Source organism: Electrophorus electricus, chromosome 2 (genome assembly GCF_013358815.1).
Source record: "Electrophorus electricus isolate fEleEle1 chromosome 2, fEleEle1.pri, whole genome shotgun sequence".
NCBI lineage: Eukaryota > Metazoa > Chordata > Actinopteri > Gymnotiformes > Gymnotidae > Electrophorus > Electrophorus electricus.
In genome coordinates this window covers 32,002,500-32,019,999 of record NC_049536.1, presented here as the reverse complement: position 1 = coordinate 32,019,999, position 17,500 = coordinate 32,002,500, and the positions used below count along the sequence as shown (strand labels likewise).

At 44.3% G+C, this 17,500-nt stretch overlaps 1 protein-coding gene across 1 annotated transcript in view; it reads right to left on the bottom strand.

Moving 5' to 3' along the window:
- Positions 1 to 17,500, bottom strand: part of grb14 (growth factor receptor-bound protein 14) — a 35,173-nt gene that overhangs the window by 5,002 nt on the left and 12,671 nt on the right. The window contains 7 exon segments of the mRNA XM_035523540.1: positions 2,360 to 2,422; positions 2,700 to 2,795; positions 3,754 to 3,864; positions 5,741 to 5,878; positions 6,012 to 6,086; positions 6,569 to 6,690; positions 11,871 to 12,027. Coding sequence (XP_035379433.1) covers positions 2,360 to 2,422; positions 2,700 to 2,795; positions 3,754 to 3,864; positions 5,741 to 5,878; positions 6,012 to 6,086; positions 6,569 to 6,690; positions 11,871 to 12,027 — 762 coding nt within the window.

Below are 17,500 nucleotides of genomic sequence, written 5' to 3'. Positions count from 1 at the left end.
TAGTGTTGTAATAATGCAACCATTGTTCTACATGGTAATATTAGGGGGTTAAAAGAGTGAAGGTTATTGGTGTGGATAAATTGGTGTGTTTAAAAGGTGCATTAGTCAACCATCCCGCTGCCCCAATTCCTTATTAATTCATATAAACTGTAAAACATAATAGAAAAAAAAAAAAAGTATTTTGGTGAGAAAACCTTCCCTCTGAACTGGAGGGTTGTTTATGTTTACACTGACCTCCTGTTAGTCACTTTATGAGACACTACTCAACTCCTCATTACTTCACCCCATCTCCGCCTGTTAGGCTAAGAAAATATGACAGCGATCGCCCTGGATCGGCAGGTACTTGTACTGTGGGTAAAAGAACCATGTTGCGCTGCCAAAAAACTTAATGACAAGAAAAATGATAAAACAGTTAAAACTAGATGTGCTTTTACAAAACTGAATTATTACACTCGAATAGGATGAAGTTGGATGCAGAATTAGCAGTGTTTCTCCTGGACACATAGGTCTATGTAAATGCAATGTGTTTAACTTTTGTGAGTGACAGACTTTCACGTAGCGAGCCAAGTAAAGTACTGCTTTGGGTGAACCACCTTCATGGAAATGTATGTCATTTTGGTCAACTGCAACAAGGTCCTATGCTAACTAGCTAACAAAGTGACTGATAACCACATAGAAGCTCATTATAAATAAATATTGCACAGCGAAAACACTTGAATATTCTCACAGCAGCAAACTGTCATGAGTCGAATTCTCATAAAAGGTTCATACTTTCACCATCAAGTAGCTAAATTTCATTCTGGCAGTTCTTTGTGTTAATGGGTGGGAAGGTGGATCCAGAGAATCATTCCAGTGTTGTGTTCACCTACTTGACCACCAGATGTGCTGTTTCTTGAATCTTGACTAATGCACATTTAAGTTGTCACTCTCACTAGCTCTCTAAGCCTCATAATCGCTTTGAACGGGGAAATTATGTCTTTGTCCAGATTATCGAGCGTATGCTTAAAAACCACCACGGTTTACACATGCTTAAGCATCCGAGTCACAAATCATTAATGATCTAAATCAAGCGGCCCGTGTTAATTTCCAAGAACCTAGACCTTCCTCCCCTTGCAGGGCCCCATAGTCCTTCTAGAGATGGTGGGAAAATGGGAAAACAGGAAAATAAGATCTGGGCCTGATTTTCTAAGGAATGGCTGAGTCCGAGCACCAGTCTCCATGATCCCAGGACCTGGTCTGGCATAGCTGGGGCCCATGAGCATTAGTAATGAACACAGAGGTCCGAACCAGGCACTGAGAGGTCAGGTGAGTGTGACACGCTAACCTGCCGACTCCCATGAGATGCAGTGTAGGGAACCCCTCATTTTATACCTCACCACCTCACCAATCATTTTTCATATAAACACACAGGTATACACACGTGTGTGTGTGTGTGTGTGTGTGTGTGTGTGTGTGCGCGCAGAAGTGGCAAACTCTTAAAAAACTTAAAATAAAAGCATAAAAGTACTTATTTAAAAAGTATTTCTAAATAATTTTAGTATGTTCTTTGAGTGCTAATTAGATGTATCTAAAACATGACTTTGCATACAAATAATGCTTTATACCAGTCCAGCATGCATAATCCACAATTTATTCATTTATTTATTTTTTTGGAGCAAACACTTTATAGCTATACACAGATGACCTGTAGAAATGTGCAGATCTATTTCAAAGCAACCAAACACAAGCCTGGTTTCAATAGTACTGATTTTCTTATGAAATGTAGTGAATATAATTAAAGAGAATGAAAAGTATAGATATATATAAAAAATTGAAAGTACAGTAACAACTACATATACTTCATTACTTTCCACCTCTGTGTGTATTTGTGTGTGGGATGCATGTGTATGCGTGTGTGTGTGTCTGGGTCAGTACACATTCTGTCCTCTAACAACAAGGCTGAGGTGATGAGTTGTAAAGTGAGTGAGCAGCTGATGATGGGTTATATTTAGAGTTCGCCTGTCTGCTCCAGCATACTGTACATGCTGGAAGAGCTCAGGGGCTTACTTGCACACTATACTTTCATTTAGAGGCAAAATTACTAAATTGTTCCCAGAAATGAGTATGAAACTACAGCCCCTGCTATTTATGGCACCTTTAAGAATCTCTGTTGGCCAAAGGCCCTGTAAAACAAGCCCAGTTCAGAGTCAGACAGAGCCGTACCAAGATGAGGAACAGGATGAACTGGGGGATATTTTGAGCTTTCTGATACAGGATCTTCATTCTAGTTCTGCACGATTAAAATGAGCTTATATGGATCATAAGGCTCTTTCTTTCTTGAATGCCCTACTGACCAGTCTGAGTGGATGAAGGAACTCACCATCGGAGAGCTTTTCTGCTTCTGATGAGGCTGGATGAAGTTTTGGTACAGCTGCATCCCAAACTGCACACAAGACAACGGCACCACGTTAGACGCGCCACGTAGAATTGGGACTGGGTGGTGCAGAACAGCTGGCGATTGTGGAACGTTATACAGACAGCCTCTACTTTAAGTAGAGTCCTCTACGCACCAATGGCTCTGTGCCTTGTGCTTAGTCGGGAAGGTGTTAAAAATATAGAAAAACCTCACGATGAGGGCAAAGCAGAGAAGACGAGAGAGGAAAGAAGCAGGGGGTGTAGATGGAGAGAGAGTGAGAGAGAAATGGAGAGAAAGCTTTCACCTTGAAGAGGCGCATGGCTGTGATCCAGCACGTCCTGGTCTGCTCGTCATCAGCACACAGCAGTTTGAGGTCCCGTGCCGAGCTAGACTTACTCGGCTGCACACAAAGTGACATGCAGAAAAAAACACCTGACCAAGCTGCGAGAGTGTGTTCACCTCACACCAGCGTCTCCTCATCGTCACGCTAAAATCGGAATTGTCCGAGAGAGTCTGAGGCCATGCCTGTACTATATAAAAGGCTTAACAGCAACATATAAGAGATGAATAAAAGAAACCGCAATACATTGTTGACGTGAAAAATCTTTAGTGCGATTAAAGGTAAAACGAATGGTTTTGTATCTGGGCAGATGTGTTGCGAAATGGGTAGAAGAAAACTGGTTTGGTTTTCCACCCTCACAAGGCTGCATTTGCAGAAAAGGCTGCGATTCAGCCTGAGAACATGAACCACACTGTAACACAATTAAGGTATACAGCTGCAACACTTGCAGACAGGGCAGAACTGCACCGCGCCTTCAACACAAAAGCCGGGCTAGATCACATGGACAGAGAATAAAGCAAAAAAACCCAGCCAAAGTCAACGGAAAAAAGCTCAGAAGAATCGGCACGACGTACCTCTTTATTTGCAACTAGATATTTTGTGCCCTGATAAATATACAGTGCCAAAGTCTTAGGCTGCCCATAAAAAATGTATTTATTTATCAAACCCTTATCATAACTCAACTCATCACCCATCATCCCTTATCACCTGACTCGTACCTGTTTAGCTGAAACAAAAAGATCTTAAATGTTTATAAAAGGTTTTTAAACACATGAATCTCATAAAATAAGCTCAGTATAATGTTTTATCAGCTACATAACCTGACAAAGATCAGTCTAAGCTTCTAAACATCTCTGCAAAAATCATGGGAGACAAGAAGTCACATCCAATGTTTGATTAAAGATTTCCACCACCCCCATTAAACAGTAAAGCCTAGATAAATGCAACACTTAATTATGGTTATTATATCCTAAATGTAATTTAGGTGGGTGTGTGGTAGTGGAAGAGGCATAAAAACCTTCACACAGAATCCGTAGTCGGTTGGAGCTCCGTGTGTCTTCCTGGCGGATAACAAAGTGTAGACATCGCTGTCACAGAACTCTGCAGCAAACTGCAGGTGCCTGGGCTCCTTACAAAGAGAGAGAAAGAAGACGAGGAAGGGAGGAAACCAAGAAAGAAAGGAATAGGGAAATGGAGAGAGAGGGGAAGAGGAGGGGAGGTATTGGACATCAGGTGTGAGTTTAGCGTGATTAGTTAAAAAAAAAAGAAAAGAAAAAGAAGCAAGTAAATAACATAGTTGACAAAATAAAAGAATAGAGAAAACACCATATGAACACTTTCTTATTCCAAACACCAATTTTGTGTTGCTCTTTCTGGGTGTGGGTGGAGGTGTCCTGCATTCTTCCGCCTCTGGCCCTGACTTCCAGTGCTAAGCCTCCTGTAGCAGGAGGATGAGTGTAAATGTGAGCTACGCCCAGCATCCAGCGCACTGTCAGGACACGTGCTAAACAAACGAAGGGTGTACTGCGTTATGGTGAGGCCTAACAGAAGTGAATTGTCAGCATAAGCAAGTGTGTGTGTGTGTGTGTGTGGCGTGACAGAAGTGAGTGGCGAGGTCCCGGCTTAAGGCGAAGGCCTCCCAACGCAGCTCTGACCGCACAGCTGAGGCTGTTATGCTTCGCCATTGTTATTCTAAGACCTCTAGCTCACATGGCAGGAGCAGGATTTAAAGTGTACCAGGACATTAAGGCGTGTAAGGCTTTGGCTTAGATTGCAGCACTGGGACTGAGCCGACCAGCCCCGCTTAAAATTGCGCGGATTTAGTTTGATAGTCCATCTAAGCTTCACTTAAAAGACTTAAGGTTCAGTGTTCGGTGAAATGTTCTCAAGGACTTCACAACGTATGATTAAAATCAAAGGCAATACTGGCACAATGTAATAGACTTACGGCAATCTCTTCTTTCAAATGGGGCTGCTCTCTCAATTACAAGCATGGTGTAATATGTACAATTGGAGAACCAAATACACATCACAATGCCAACAGCTTTATCTTAACAACAGTGAAAGAGAGCCAAGTGAAAAGGAAAAAAAAAAAAAACAAGCGGGAGAAAGTACTGAAAGTCTTTCCCAAGCAAAGCAGCACAAAGCAAGCCGTTGTCTCATTCCTGTGTGCTACACTATTCTAATTTCCTCGCTGCCAACAGATGCCGACCCGCGGACAGACAGAGTGACTGACTTTACATGCAGAACAGCAGGCCCTGCCTACCCCAGTACAGGCAAAGACTGACTAGTGCTAATATTTTATCCGAGGCAAAGGATTCGTGGCCCAAAACACGCCAAGTCAGACATGGAGATGAGGAGCAGACTTGGAGCAGGCCTTTGCTCCCGGGCGGTATTAGCGAGATGAGCGCGAGCTCCTCTTACGCGCCGAACAACAAGTCTTTGTTGTGAAAAATGAAAAAGGAGAGCGCGATAGGATAAGGAGAAGGAGGCAGCACTGGTTGGCACGACACCCAGCAGGTATAAGCTTCACCTGTGGTGAGCGGAGAGGGTTCAGAGGTTGGCACGCTCCCCAGCCCCACGCTGGAGGAAAATCCGGCTTGACCGGTTTTGGCCCAGCTGAGGCCCATAATGCCAGGCTGTTCACCCGAGCCGTCACATCCAACGATGGGGCCGCGGGAGATTAGCGGCTGTATGAGGGCACCGGGGAGCATGTCGGGGAGGGTTTATCAAAAACGAGCTCTGCCTGCCTCTTACATCTGTCCTGGGCCGGATAAGCTTGTGGGGGTGATCTCCAAAGAAATCTAATCGGCGAGATCAAGTGGTGTGGTGCATGACTGGTGTTGCTTGCTGAAGATATTATAAACCCTGGGTGAAAAGAGCTGAACAGGTTCACTCTAGCTAAATACCAGCTAAAGCCTGAGAAGTGTTTAAAAAATGATAAAGGGTAAGAGAGGGAGAGGTAGCAGGGCATGCTAAGGATTACTGAGCAACATGCAAATTACCTTCGATGTGCCCTTATTGGAAAAGTACAGTCCAGACCTTCTTAACACAAAGTAGAACTTCTTCCAGGACTTCCTGCCCTGCTCTTTCGAGTGGAGGAAGCCATGAATCTCCGGACACGTGCTGGAGTTCAGAAATGTCTGAGTGTAGGCAGACAAGAAAAACTCCCGTCAGAAAGACTACAAACGTCTTTGGTGTCGTTACATCGATGTTGTTACATCTCAAAGGTCACAAATCATTACACGTAATAATGAGACGTCTAAAAGTGGATACCTGGATAAGCTGGGAGTGGTTCATGAGTCCATTGGCTTCACTTGATATAGACACCATATTCTCTGGGAAAAAGTCCTGGCGACATTGGGGAGAGCATTGTCAGCCAAGGCTGTCAAGTCTTCCTCTCAAAAAGTCAACCCCCCACCTCACCACTCCACCCTAACAAAAGTGCTCCTGGCCCTGTCAGAATGGAATGATCCTGACAGGTGGAGCAAAGCCAGGCACAATCAGCAGGAGTTCCACAGGCTCCATGTTCGTCTCTAAATTCAAGCCCTCCAGATCACTGCTAACAGCAGAAGTAAGTTAACTGAGTCCTAATTTGTTGATGCTGTGGAGCACAAGCCTTGAATTTATAACTGCTCCAGATTGCGATGTGTAATGTTAAGTGACAGATTTTACACAAGTTTTATTAATTACAGTTAAATGAGAATCTTCACGTACACTGTTGCCCCACTGCTACCAGCCAAATCAATTCTGCATATTCAAGGCAGCATGTACTAACTTTTCGCCAAGAAAACGCTGCACATGCACACAGAGATACACACGCAAACACACACCAGAGGTTTCTTGAAGAATTCATATTTGGCATAATTCTTCCTGAAATACAGGCGGCTGTCTGAGTCCATGCCCCAATTAGACTGCACCTCCAGGACTGACTCATGGTCTTCTATGGTTCTCTCTGAAAATAATACAAGGAAAGAGACATGAGCATTCAGGAACCAACGCAGGACAGGGGAGTGAGAGACACTTCCACATGGAGTCCCACATATACTACATCCCATCCACACACACACACACACACACTTCAGCCGAGTGAGTAGTGTAAGTTCTAAATCCCTGTGCTATATTTATAGCAAACCCTGCTGGAGCACCTTCTGTTTAGAGCACCTTCTGTTTTATTTTTAAAGTTTTCACTCACTCCAAGCATTGGCCTTTGCATCCCCTTGGCAATGTGGGCTTGACAAGTTAATTATTAATATATTTACAAAAACTTATGCTTCATTAATGAATAATCTCTAATAATAATACGCGTGAGGTACAGGGAGTCTGGGAAACTGGGAGAGCCGCCTGCATTACTTCACTTTATCATTAAAGATTATTCAGTTCCTTGAACCCCAAATGAATGTTTAATGAATGAACGGAAAGCAGCTATTTAGAGGAAGCCATCTGGAAGAGTGAGAATGATATTATTCAAGACTAATTAATTCCCATAACATATATGCAATCAGAGCTAGAGCAACTCATAGGCTTCCTTGTTGCTGGAGGAGTCAATGGCTGGTCTGTGCTCTGTACAGGGGGTTTCCACTTGCTGTTCATCTTTGGCCAGTTCAGAGGCCTTTTCTTTGGCCAGTGACACTTGAAGAGTCGAAGATCTGGATTTCATCACTTTGAGTAGACCTGCGTCCACAGAGGGGAGCAACCCCACCCCCACAGCGCTGTGCATTTGCTGGGTGTGAACCTCATGGCTCATAGCCGTGCCAGAGACAGCTCTTTGGGCTGAAGGGAGGGGTGAATCCATCCGTCAGGTGGCTTCCGGTCTAGGAGCTGCGTTTAGGCCGAGGTGGTGAAGAACACCAGAAGCGCTTGAGCTGTGATGAGATCATACCAGGCTGAGCACACATGAACCCAGAGTTCTGCTCAGCTACTCGCAGGGCCTAATTTCTGCTTCACTGCAAACTCTTCTGAGCTCAAACCATCAAAAAATCCAGCCTGACCACACGGAAGCTATATTTACTGTAAACTCTAATTACATAAGGCTTAACTTAAATGAATCATGCACAGTTTTCTACCAAACCATATTGTAAACTCTGATTAAAAAAACAAACATTAATGAGTAAGACACTATAGATTATAGCTGTCTGAACACTATGTTAAGACATATAATCAACAACATCAGAGGAATTTATTTTCGATGTGCAGCGCGTCTTTATCCTCAACACTTCATCTAGGCAGTAACTAGCGTTGTAGGCCACTAAAAGACACATCAGGTAAACCTTGCAGCACGGGGCCTAATAGCTGCCAGTGTGGTTCACTGGGCTTATTGTGAATGCTCCACTGTTCTTACCTCTAATCACCTAGCCACTGATGCATGAGCTGATTACCTTCCCTTTCACATGGACCATTTCAAGCTTCTGGAGTTTCCAACTAATTCACGGTTTATTACATTGGTAGAATAAGGTTGTTCGTACCGGACACTAACTTTCATGGTTGTGCCTGTGCTAAGTAATTTACTGCAAGAGTGAGTTTTCTTTCATAGATATGTGAGGGATTTTGATTATTATGGGCTTTTGTTCAGATGGAGGCTGATTTTATTGCACTGGGAGGAAACAGGATAGCACTAAACTATAAGCCATACATTCCTAATGTGGGATTTCCACAATTTTATGAACATTCCACAAGTTAGTGAATATTTAAGATTTTTAAGATTTAAGATATTTAAGATTTAAGATTTTTCAGGCATGCTGAGATGAAAATGTAGTTTTGCAAGGAGTCTTATCTTTTAGGCAAATCACTTACTAATCAAAGCCCATGACAAAAAGAATCATGTACCAGATATGCAAAAAAGAAAAAAAAAAAAAAAAAAAGAAAAAAAAAAGATTTTGTTCAAACATACTGACCATACCTTTAAAATCAGGCTCCCTCAAAAGCCTGGTTATAATAACTAGGTTCACTGCAGTAGGGCTGTCTACTGTAGAAATAACAGATATTTATACTGCAGTGCAAATTACATTACAAATTCTATTTGTGGCAGCAGGCCTGGAAGTCAGTAAGAAACTGTTTTCATACACACTCAGGAAATATATTCTGCTTTTCTGATAACATTCAGTCAGGCATGTGTTCACGAAGCAAGCTGACTTAGGATCAGTTTTCATTTAGATGAATGAACAGCGGGGACGATCTGGGAACAGTATCCTTACTCCTTTATGCACTGGGAAGAAAGATTCTGAAGAGGAGGGCTATGTATCATGAGGCAGCAGAAGTGCCTAACTGGGGGATATCTACATATCAGAGAAAATACATACAGAGAGAAAGAGGCTAGTGAGAGAGAGAGGGAGAGAGAGAAAAGGAGAGAGAAAAGGGGGCAGGAGGGAACAGACGGTCGAATTATGTAACGATGGGAAGATTTCTGCTGAGGAATATTCCTGTGTGGGGTGCGGGAGTCACTGCGAGTGGAGTTAACCCTTTATTGCCTGCTGGAGACTCACACTGATGGGAGTTATGCAATAACTGAAGTTTGGAAGAAAGGCCAGGCTCGAAACTTTTCTACTGCTAATGTATTTTCTACTCGCCAGTACCATTCTCTGTGATGTCCTTTTGCATATGAGCATCAGAAGGGCTTGTACTGTCTCATGTCTTCTCTGTTTGCTGCACTTAATTTATTCGCAAGCTTTCCTCTGCAACAGCTACTGTGCCTAATTTGGCCACAACGCCTCATTACTCATTTTCGACACCCTGGCCAAGGCCCTTTGCTGGATACCATCATCTGTGCTTCTTTCCTCTTGCTCATAGTGTCTCCTCTCCTTGGCTTTCCTTCAGTTTGGCACCCCCCTCTTTTCTGGGATACTAAGAGATCCTCCAACTCCGTGGAATTCCTTGGTGACCTACAAGACACGGTCTTATTTCAAGGCTCTCTTATCCGTATCATGATTGTCTTCTCCGCCGCGGTCAACGATCCCCGCTCCATCTCTTCCGAGCCACTCCGAAGGTGTCGTCCTCGTTGGAGTTCGGGGCTGCTTCTCCATTTCTGGCTTTCTCTACCTCACATCGTCAGGTGCCATCTCTCTGGATGACCGTGTGGAACATCAGTTCCTCCTCTCATGCCTCCTTCCTCAGACCGAAAGAAGATCTCAAATGGCATTACTGTTTACCAGGACACTGTGTGAGCTCTGGGGACCTGCAGCTTAGCCACTGTCCCATTTATTGCTTTGGGTGGAGTTTTGATATGGGTCCATCACACTGGTGTCAGAAGTGAATTCAATCATTTCACTGTCACTGGCATTTTTTACAGCTCACATTTGTTTTGTTTTTTTATTAGGAATATTTGGTTTGCCATCAACGTTTGGATTATATACTGCATCTCTGTTATGTGTTTTGTTCTACATTTTAGGCAAGCAACATTATAGATATAGCAATTAGCTACAGTCTCACTAGGCTTTTCTAACTAGCAAGCTAGTTGCAGCTGCGGTGTATCTAAGTGATATTTTCTTATACTGTAATTGAATCCAAGTCATTCATCCCACCAGGAATTTACTAAATACCCACCTCGGTACTCTATAGCAGTGTCTGGTTTGCCTCAACCTGGATTTACTCTCATGGTCTTTGCATCTGCTGATACCATAGCCCTGTGAAAGTTGGAACCTGTTGCTGGCATTTTTACAGCACAATTACACAGGAACATTCCACTAACCCAGCAGCCATGCACAAAAGTTCTAAGGAACTTTGAATCCCGTCAAGAACTCAGGGATCACTCTGCCTAACTTTTTGAGCTTTGCATCTTAAGCCTGTTTATATAAAGATACAAATATGAGACATCAGAAAAGCTGTTTAGCAGCTGACATCATCATCGTTTGGAGTTTTCCATTGGTTCAGCCTTCGATCGCAAAGCTTGCTCCCCTTCAAACCACTATAGATTCTCTGAATATGTGGGCTATAATTGTAATGCAAACTTAAGTTTTAAAGAAAGGCCATGGCTTAAACACATCTCTTCTAACCAATATATACTCTGTATGCATTACAGTTCTCTATAATGAGTTTCCAGACCTCCCCATGTTCTTTAGAAATCCTTCACTCTTAGATCTTCAGCCTTCTTGTGCAAAAGCAGATGGTGCCCAGAACTGTACCGTTAGGTTCCCTGAGATTTTTCAGTCCAATACAGCTATGCATTCCTCAAACTATAGTCAGTTTATCTGAAGGCATGGACCACATTTGCAAACAGTACATTAAACCCTTGGTGTCTGCTGCAGATTCTCAATGCACTGACCTCATTAGGCTTGCTACCAGCTCAAACTTATTGACCTCATTAGGCTTGCTACCACATCACACTCATTTAATCCTTTCTAGCTGGCCACATGCATTCAAGACTATATGCCATTTTTCCAGGCATGTTTCCTCCCAGTGCAACCTTTCAATATCAGACAAATATTCAGTCTTGTTATGTTAGTAGATGTGAGACTAGCAGCTTTTAATGTCTTTGACTGTCAGAGATGCACCGATTATGTTCTGGCAGAGATGCTCCTCAGAGATTCTGAAGGGTGATCTGAATGTCGCATGAAATGAAATATTTCACAGTGAATGGGGCAGCATCTCAGTAGAGATCTATGTCATACAGGACGCAAGACCCAAGAACTCAGCTTGAGTGCCGAGAGCAGTTCCAGTGGCATGCGGTAAGAACAGTTCTCCGACATAAAGAATGGCGGAATCCTGCCGTGCTCATCTGGCTTCACTAGTACAGAAAGAATCTGATACTGCAGTCTGAGAGCTCACAGATAAAGACAAGCACCTTGCTACACTGTTTATGGCTCAAAGCATGCTAGATGTCTGCACTGCTTTACAGTGAGGCATAATTCAGTCTATAGGACTCTAAGACACAAGTAGAACAGCCACTGCCAGCATTTTGTCCAAAGCAACAAAGCCAACCCTTACATTTCTGCAATATAGGTGTAGGCACAATATTAAGGGACTGCCCTCCAAATAAGAATTTGTTTTGTTATATTAAACTTCTTGTTATACTAAAATCATAAACAAGAGATGAAAGTGCATAAACATCAGAACAAAGACAAAAAAACAAAAACAAAAACAAATTGACGCGCCTTCAAATAAGGATAAAAAAAGTCATACAGTGACGGAGCATGTACTCACCGATCCCCAGGTGAGTGAGGTGCTCAAACAGCGTCCAGCTGTGGTCATCAATGCAGTGGTTCTTCAGCACAAACAGCTGGCAGATATCCCGAGCCGTGATGTCACTGGGCACCTCCACGGCTCGGCTGCTGTTGTCCTCGCTGTACACTCTGATCACCTGCCGCACGGACACCCATTGGTCAGACAGCGAAAAAAGTTCCCACGCAGACATAGCCGGAGTCACCTGGCAAAAGCCGAGACATTTTCCACGCGAAACGGCGCTGGCAGGCGCGGACGCGCGTGCCCTTCGTGCGAGAGCGGAGGACCTCTGCCTTGACGGAGCTCGTTTGACTCTACACTCAGCGCCCCATTCATTTAGGACGACGGTGAGGAGCTGAGTGCCAGGCCAATGGACTGGGAGGAAATCGTGAATGTTCCCTTTCACAGGCTACACGTATACGAGGCGCGCACCCTCCGAAAGCAGCGGCGGCAGGAGTGTGGCGTGTTATCGCCAAATCTGAGTCCGTTCGGTCCAGTCTAAGTTTAGAACAGCTATCAAAGAGTTCTCAAATTATCCCTTGCAGAAAGAGAACACTGTTTCATCCTCTCCTATGGGGCACAAACCAGTTCACACACACACAAATATACGAATACACACACACACACGGGCAATCAATGTCCACACGCACACAGAAACAAAAGAGGAAATCTGTATTTTAGCATGACTTACCCCTGTGTAAGGCGGCAGGCAGGGCTGTGATTTGGGGCTAGCTCTGCAATTTAGGTAAAGCTGAGTACACAGCATTGTAGGAGCAGGATTTTATGTGGTACATAGAAATGTACATCAGCTGAGGGAGCAGCAGCTCTCTCTCTCCCTCTCTCTCTCTCTCTCTCTCTCTCCCTCCCTCTCTCTCTCTCTCTCCCTCCCTCTCTCTCTCTCTCTCTCTCTCTCTCTCTCTCTCTCTCTCTCTCTCTCTCTCTCTCTCTCTCTCGCCAAAATGAGGTAATTAAGGAGGGCAGACTCAGAGCTCCGGCACTTCCTGCCTCCCCTTCTGCATGTCACCAGCACTCTGCCCAATCAACTGCCATCCCTCACCCACTGCAAGCTGTGGGGGTAAACCCCATCTCCCCCGCCCTCCCTTCTCGGGGCGGGCACAGCGAAAGGAGGAGGGGAAAGGACTAGAAAATGTCACAGGGCTTTGCCTCACCTGCCTTTCCCTGGGCCGTGACCGAGCCGCGTCCCGCGTCTCATGCTCAGCATGGGGGTTGTAGCGGTCCCAAAGGTGCTGCTTGAATGTAATTCTAGGTCAGGGCAACTCGGTCTCCAGTTGCAAAAGGTGGCCAGGGATGGCGGGGAGAGACGGAGCGGGGTCGAAGGAGGGGGGGAGAAGAAAAAAAAAAAAGGGGGGATAGGGAAAGAGAGAGAAAAAAGCAGCCAGGAAGAGGGACAGAAAGGGAAAGGCAGCGAGACTGAGCCATGGCGTAAAGAGTGGAGAGAGGGCTCAGAATGGGCCATTTATTATTCATGCCTTTAGCAAAGTCAGCCTAGAGTGTGCTAGCGTGCAGACAAGAAGGTGAAAGCTCTGTGTTTGACGAACACATACCGTGGCCACTCATGCTTGTAACAAAAACACAGTTGCATGTTGAGGCTTGGAGGCTCTTAGACTGCATAAAACAGAACTAATTGAACAAGTTTCAAACACTTTATTTCACGAATAGTCGGGGACTAGACTTGGCTTGAATTTTTCAGGATTTTTTTTAAACAATAACTAAGCTTTTTCATGCAATCTTCTCAGTTTACTAGATCTCGAGTGGCATGACCTGCTACTCATCTTCCTCCGCGAGAGTATAGCAAGGTCTCCAGTAGGACAAGGGTTAGCACCATTCTCAGCCAATCATAGCCTGCTGTGGTGACATCACCTCTAAATGAAGTAAGCAATCTACTCTTTAATCAGTAAGTGGGATTTACAAGCCGGAACAATGATGCAATGGGGGGTTGGGTTTGGGGGGGGGTGCACTAATGGATCTCCTCATCTAACACAAAAGTGCAAGATCTGGCTCAATGAACTCTTTTTCAGAGGACATGGTAGGATGCACTCAATGTAAACGAATCAGTGGGGAGTGTTTGGATTCCTCAGGCTGCAGCTCTCCAGAAGTCTACCCGAGACCCAAACCAACAGCAGCCTTCACTTCGTGCGCCACATGAGGAGGTGGGACGGCGATAAGGAAGTTCTCCCTTCCGTGGCAGTGCGGTACGGCCCGGCACAGCTGCAATCACAGCGCAAGAGTACATAGATGGCGTGAAGATGTGCACGATGCCACCGGAGTGCCGAACCTGCAGATCACTGACCGGATAGTGACCATCGTGCCTAGCCACCCTACTCCTTTCCCTAGTGTGACAACATTACAAGATATTACAGTTGGGAAACTGTTAATGATATCACATATCAGTGTAAATACCGCAGTAAAGAAAGTGCCGATTTTTTGACTGAAGCTGAAAAAAGGCCTGCTGCTGTGTTAGGTAACTCCACTGCGCACTTCTGTGGGTTTGTGTGTGTCTGTAAGTGTTTGTGTACTTACATACTGTGTTTATGTGTGTGTGTGGTGTGTGCGTGTGTGGTGTGTTTCTCCCTGACTGTAACACACACATCTGTGGTAACAGCTCACTCTCCTTGAATGGTGCCGAGATTGCACTTTATGGGCCATGTCCTTGTTTGGTATCCCTCGGTAAATTTCTCTCTCAGTTCTGTGGAGAGACAGAGAGTCCATCCACAAACAGCCCAACCATGACTATATCTTACACAATGATAACATCTTGCACTTATTAACATGGTAGCTTAATAAAATTACCTTGGAGTTTTTCACAGATTTGTGTGTATGTGCATATGCACGTACATGCATGTGTTTGTATGCGAGTATGACAGAGAGAGATAAAAGCACAGTGCAGATAAAACATCTGCAACGGTAGCGTCAGCTGTGCTGAGTGCTATCACTGAACACAAAGAACTGCATTCAGCAACCTCCGCTGTTCACCCACACGCGCGCACACACACACACACACACACACACACACACACACACACACACACACACACACACACACACACACACACACACACACACACACACACACACACACAGAGCTTTCTCCATGACTTCAGTACATTCTAAAACCTAAGAGGATAGAGGAATCTACAAGTCAAGCATTAAAAATGTGTGAGTTTAATCGGTGTTTGGTTTTCTGTGCGCCAAGATAAGCTCTGGATCAAGGCATGCTGGGAACAGTGAAACACTGTGGGACTGTCTCCCTCAGCCTCACTCAGTTAAACAAGGAAATAAGATTAGCACTAACCTGATTACACCCATGACAGCTTTGTGCACCAACTGTCGCTATACAACATAACAGAGGATGGGCATTGATTGAATTTTTCAGTTCCAGTTCTGAACTGGCTCCCACAAAGAATTTGTTTTAACAAAATATATATGCATATATTTATGAAGGAGTGATTGCACAAGGGGTCTTCCATTCCTAGGAGAACAGCTGAATCAAAGAGCTCTTAAGTCTGAATTTGTTCAGAAAAATGAGCATGGCACTTTTCTGCCAGCCACTAGTTGTGCATTATTTAATGTCATGTAATGTCATCTAAATTTTGGAACTGATGCATTAGTGCCTCAGATATCCATGCTAATCCCTAGAACAGAATGTGGTTAGCTGTGTTTATCTGAATGCATTATAGATGAGGCCTGTTGCTTTCAAAGCGAGGGGCTCTTCGACTGCACTGAGAGAAAACTGAGAGGACAGAACCTGGTCTCGGTGTGAATTCTCCTGTGTGTTCTGAAGTGCCCACAGTCATTGTGCCTCTCTTTGTATTGTCAACATATTGAAACAACGTTTTAGAGGAAACATCAATTTTGATTTGTTTCAATCTTCATGATTCACCCAGAAATAAATTTTGATCGACAATTTAGTTATGTTTGGCCTGCTATGTTGAAGTAGGTGGAGCAGGCTGATATATAATGGAGCTCTAGAAGTATCGTTATTAAACCTTGTGCTGTCTGTATTGCCCTATTTAACCCTACCGTGGACTGCTGTGTGTGCATAGCAAAATTATCAATGCCAAATTAACAGCAGCTGTGCTTTCCAGCTCTGATAACCTTTCCTCGGGCTGTGGAGGTGGTTAATGCTCCACAGCTCGAGGAAGGGACTGCATGGAACAGTTCACTAATGCCTCTGGCCTTCGCCTGTCGCAACCTCTCACCTCACAGCTGCAACTCTATCTGAGAATCACACACGATCGGCCTTGCCATGGCCCATGCTTGTCCGATGCTCCCTCCATTTTTCCTCTCTCTTCTCCCATCCCTAGTTCAGCAGCATGGATGTCAGACTCCTGCGCACCTTCGACATGCCTTCACCCTTCCTGCAGTTCACATGTGCCCATCTCAAATCTTGCTTTTATTATTATGTTGCTGTCAGACTATGTCACATTCTGTAGCCCTTCATGGATCTCCTTTTGGAGATTTTGAGTGACAAGGGATGAATTCTCGGCTTGTTTGATCTGCAAACAGACTGGATTAATTTATGTTTCTTTTTTCTTTTGTAGTTCAACGTGCCGTTCTGGTTAAACCACCTCCAGTAACACCCTCCAGCGTTCCATGTGACCTTTGCAAACTCTCACTCCAAGCTTACACTGGCAGCTTCGAGAACGATTTCAGGCATGTTTTCCCTTTTAACCTGCCTTAGTGCTGAGTGGGGGAGTTCAGCATACCTCAGTTCAGCCTGTCTCATGGATTATTCTCTAATCTCATACAGATGAAGAAACATCTAAGATTAGATGGCTTGTGCGTAAAAATATAAGAGCTTTCAGGCAGGCGGACGAGCACGCGGACATGCAATGCTCAACCGGACAACCACAGTCATGTATAGAATTTGTCATCTTCTAACAGCCAAGGCATGTCATACTGTCATATTGAGACACTATGAATCTGTATTTTGACTTTAACTGTATTTTGATTTTGATATCTTTGATTATGTAAATAAGGCATCTTCAACAACAGATTGACCAGGGCAGGTCGGATAAAACATCTCCATTCCCAGCAGCTCCGTACACATGCCTTGTAGGCATGGGAAACTCTGGGCAGGGAACGAGAGGCTACAGATCCAGCCATTCCACCGCAGCCCAGCCGTCTAAACACCCCGCAACAGAGGAAAAACCCAAGTCTAAACAAGACGGCGGGGAAAACCGAACCAAAGGAGCACGTGTAAACAACCGGACTAGTGCACCGACGGTTTGCTGCACCTTCATTCGCGGGAGACAGAATAGATGTGCAAAAAGTGGAGCCATTACTACGCTGTCGATTCTACAGGCTAGTAGGAAAGAGTGATGAAGGGTTCCTACCCGCTTCTGCAGGCAAAGTGGAGTGATGGCAGGCAGTGTGACTCTTCTGGCCTGGAGATTCATATTGCAGGCAGGGAAATGTCCATCCAGTATCTTTCGTTTTATACATATAAAGACATTATAAAAATACACACACACACACACACACACACACACACACACACACACACACTATATATATATATATATATATATTAAAAAAAAACAGTCTAGTTGCTTATTAAATGTCTATGAAAATCTAGGTATCCAAAAATG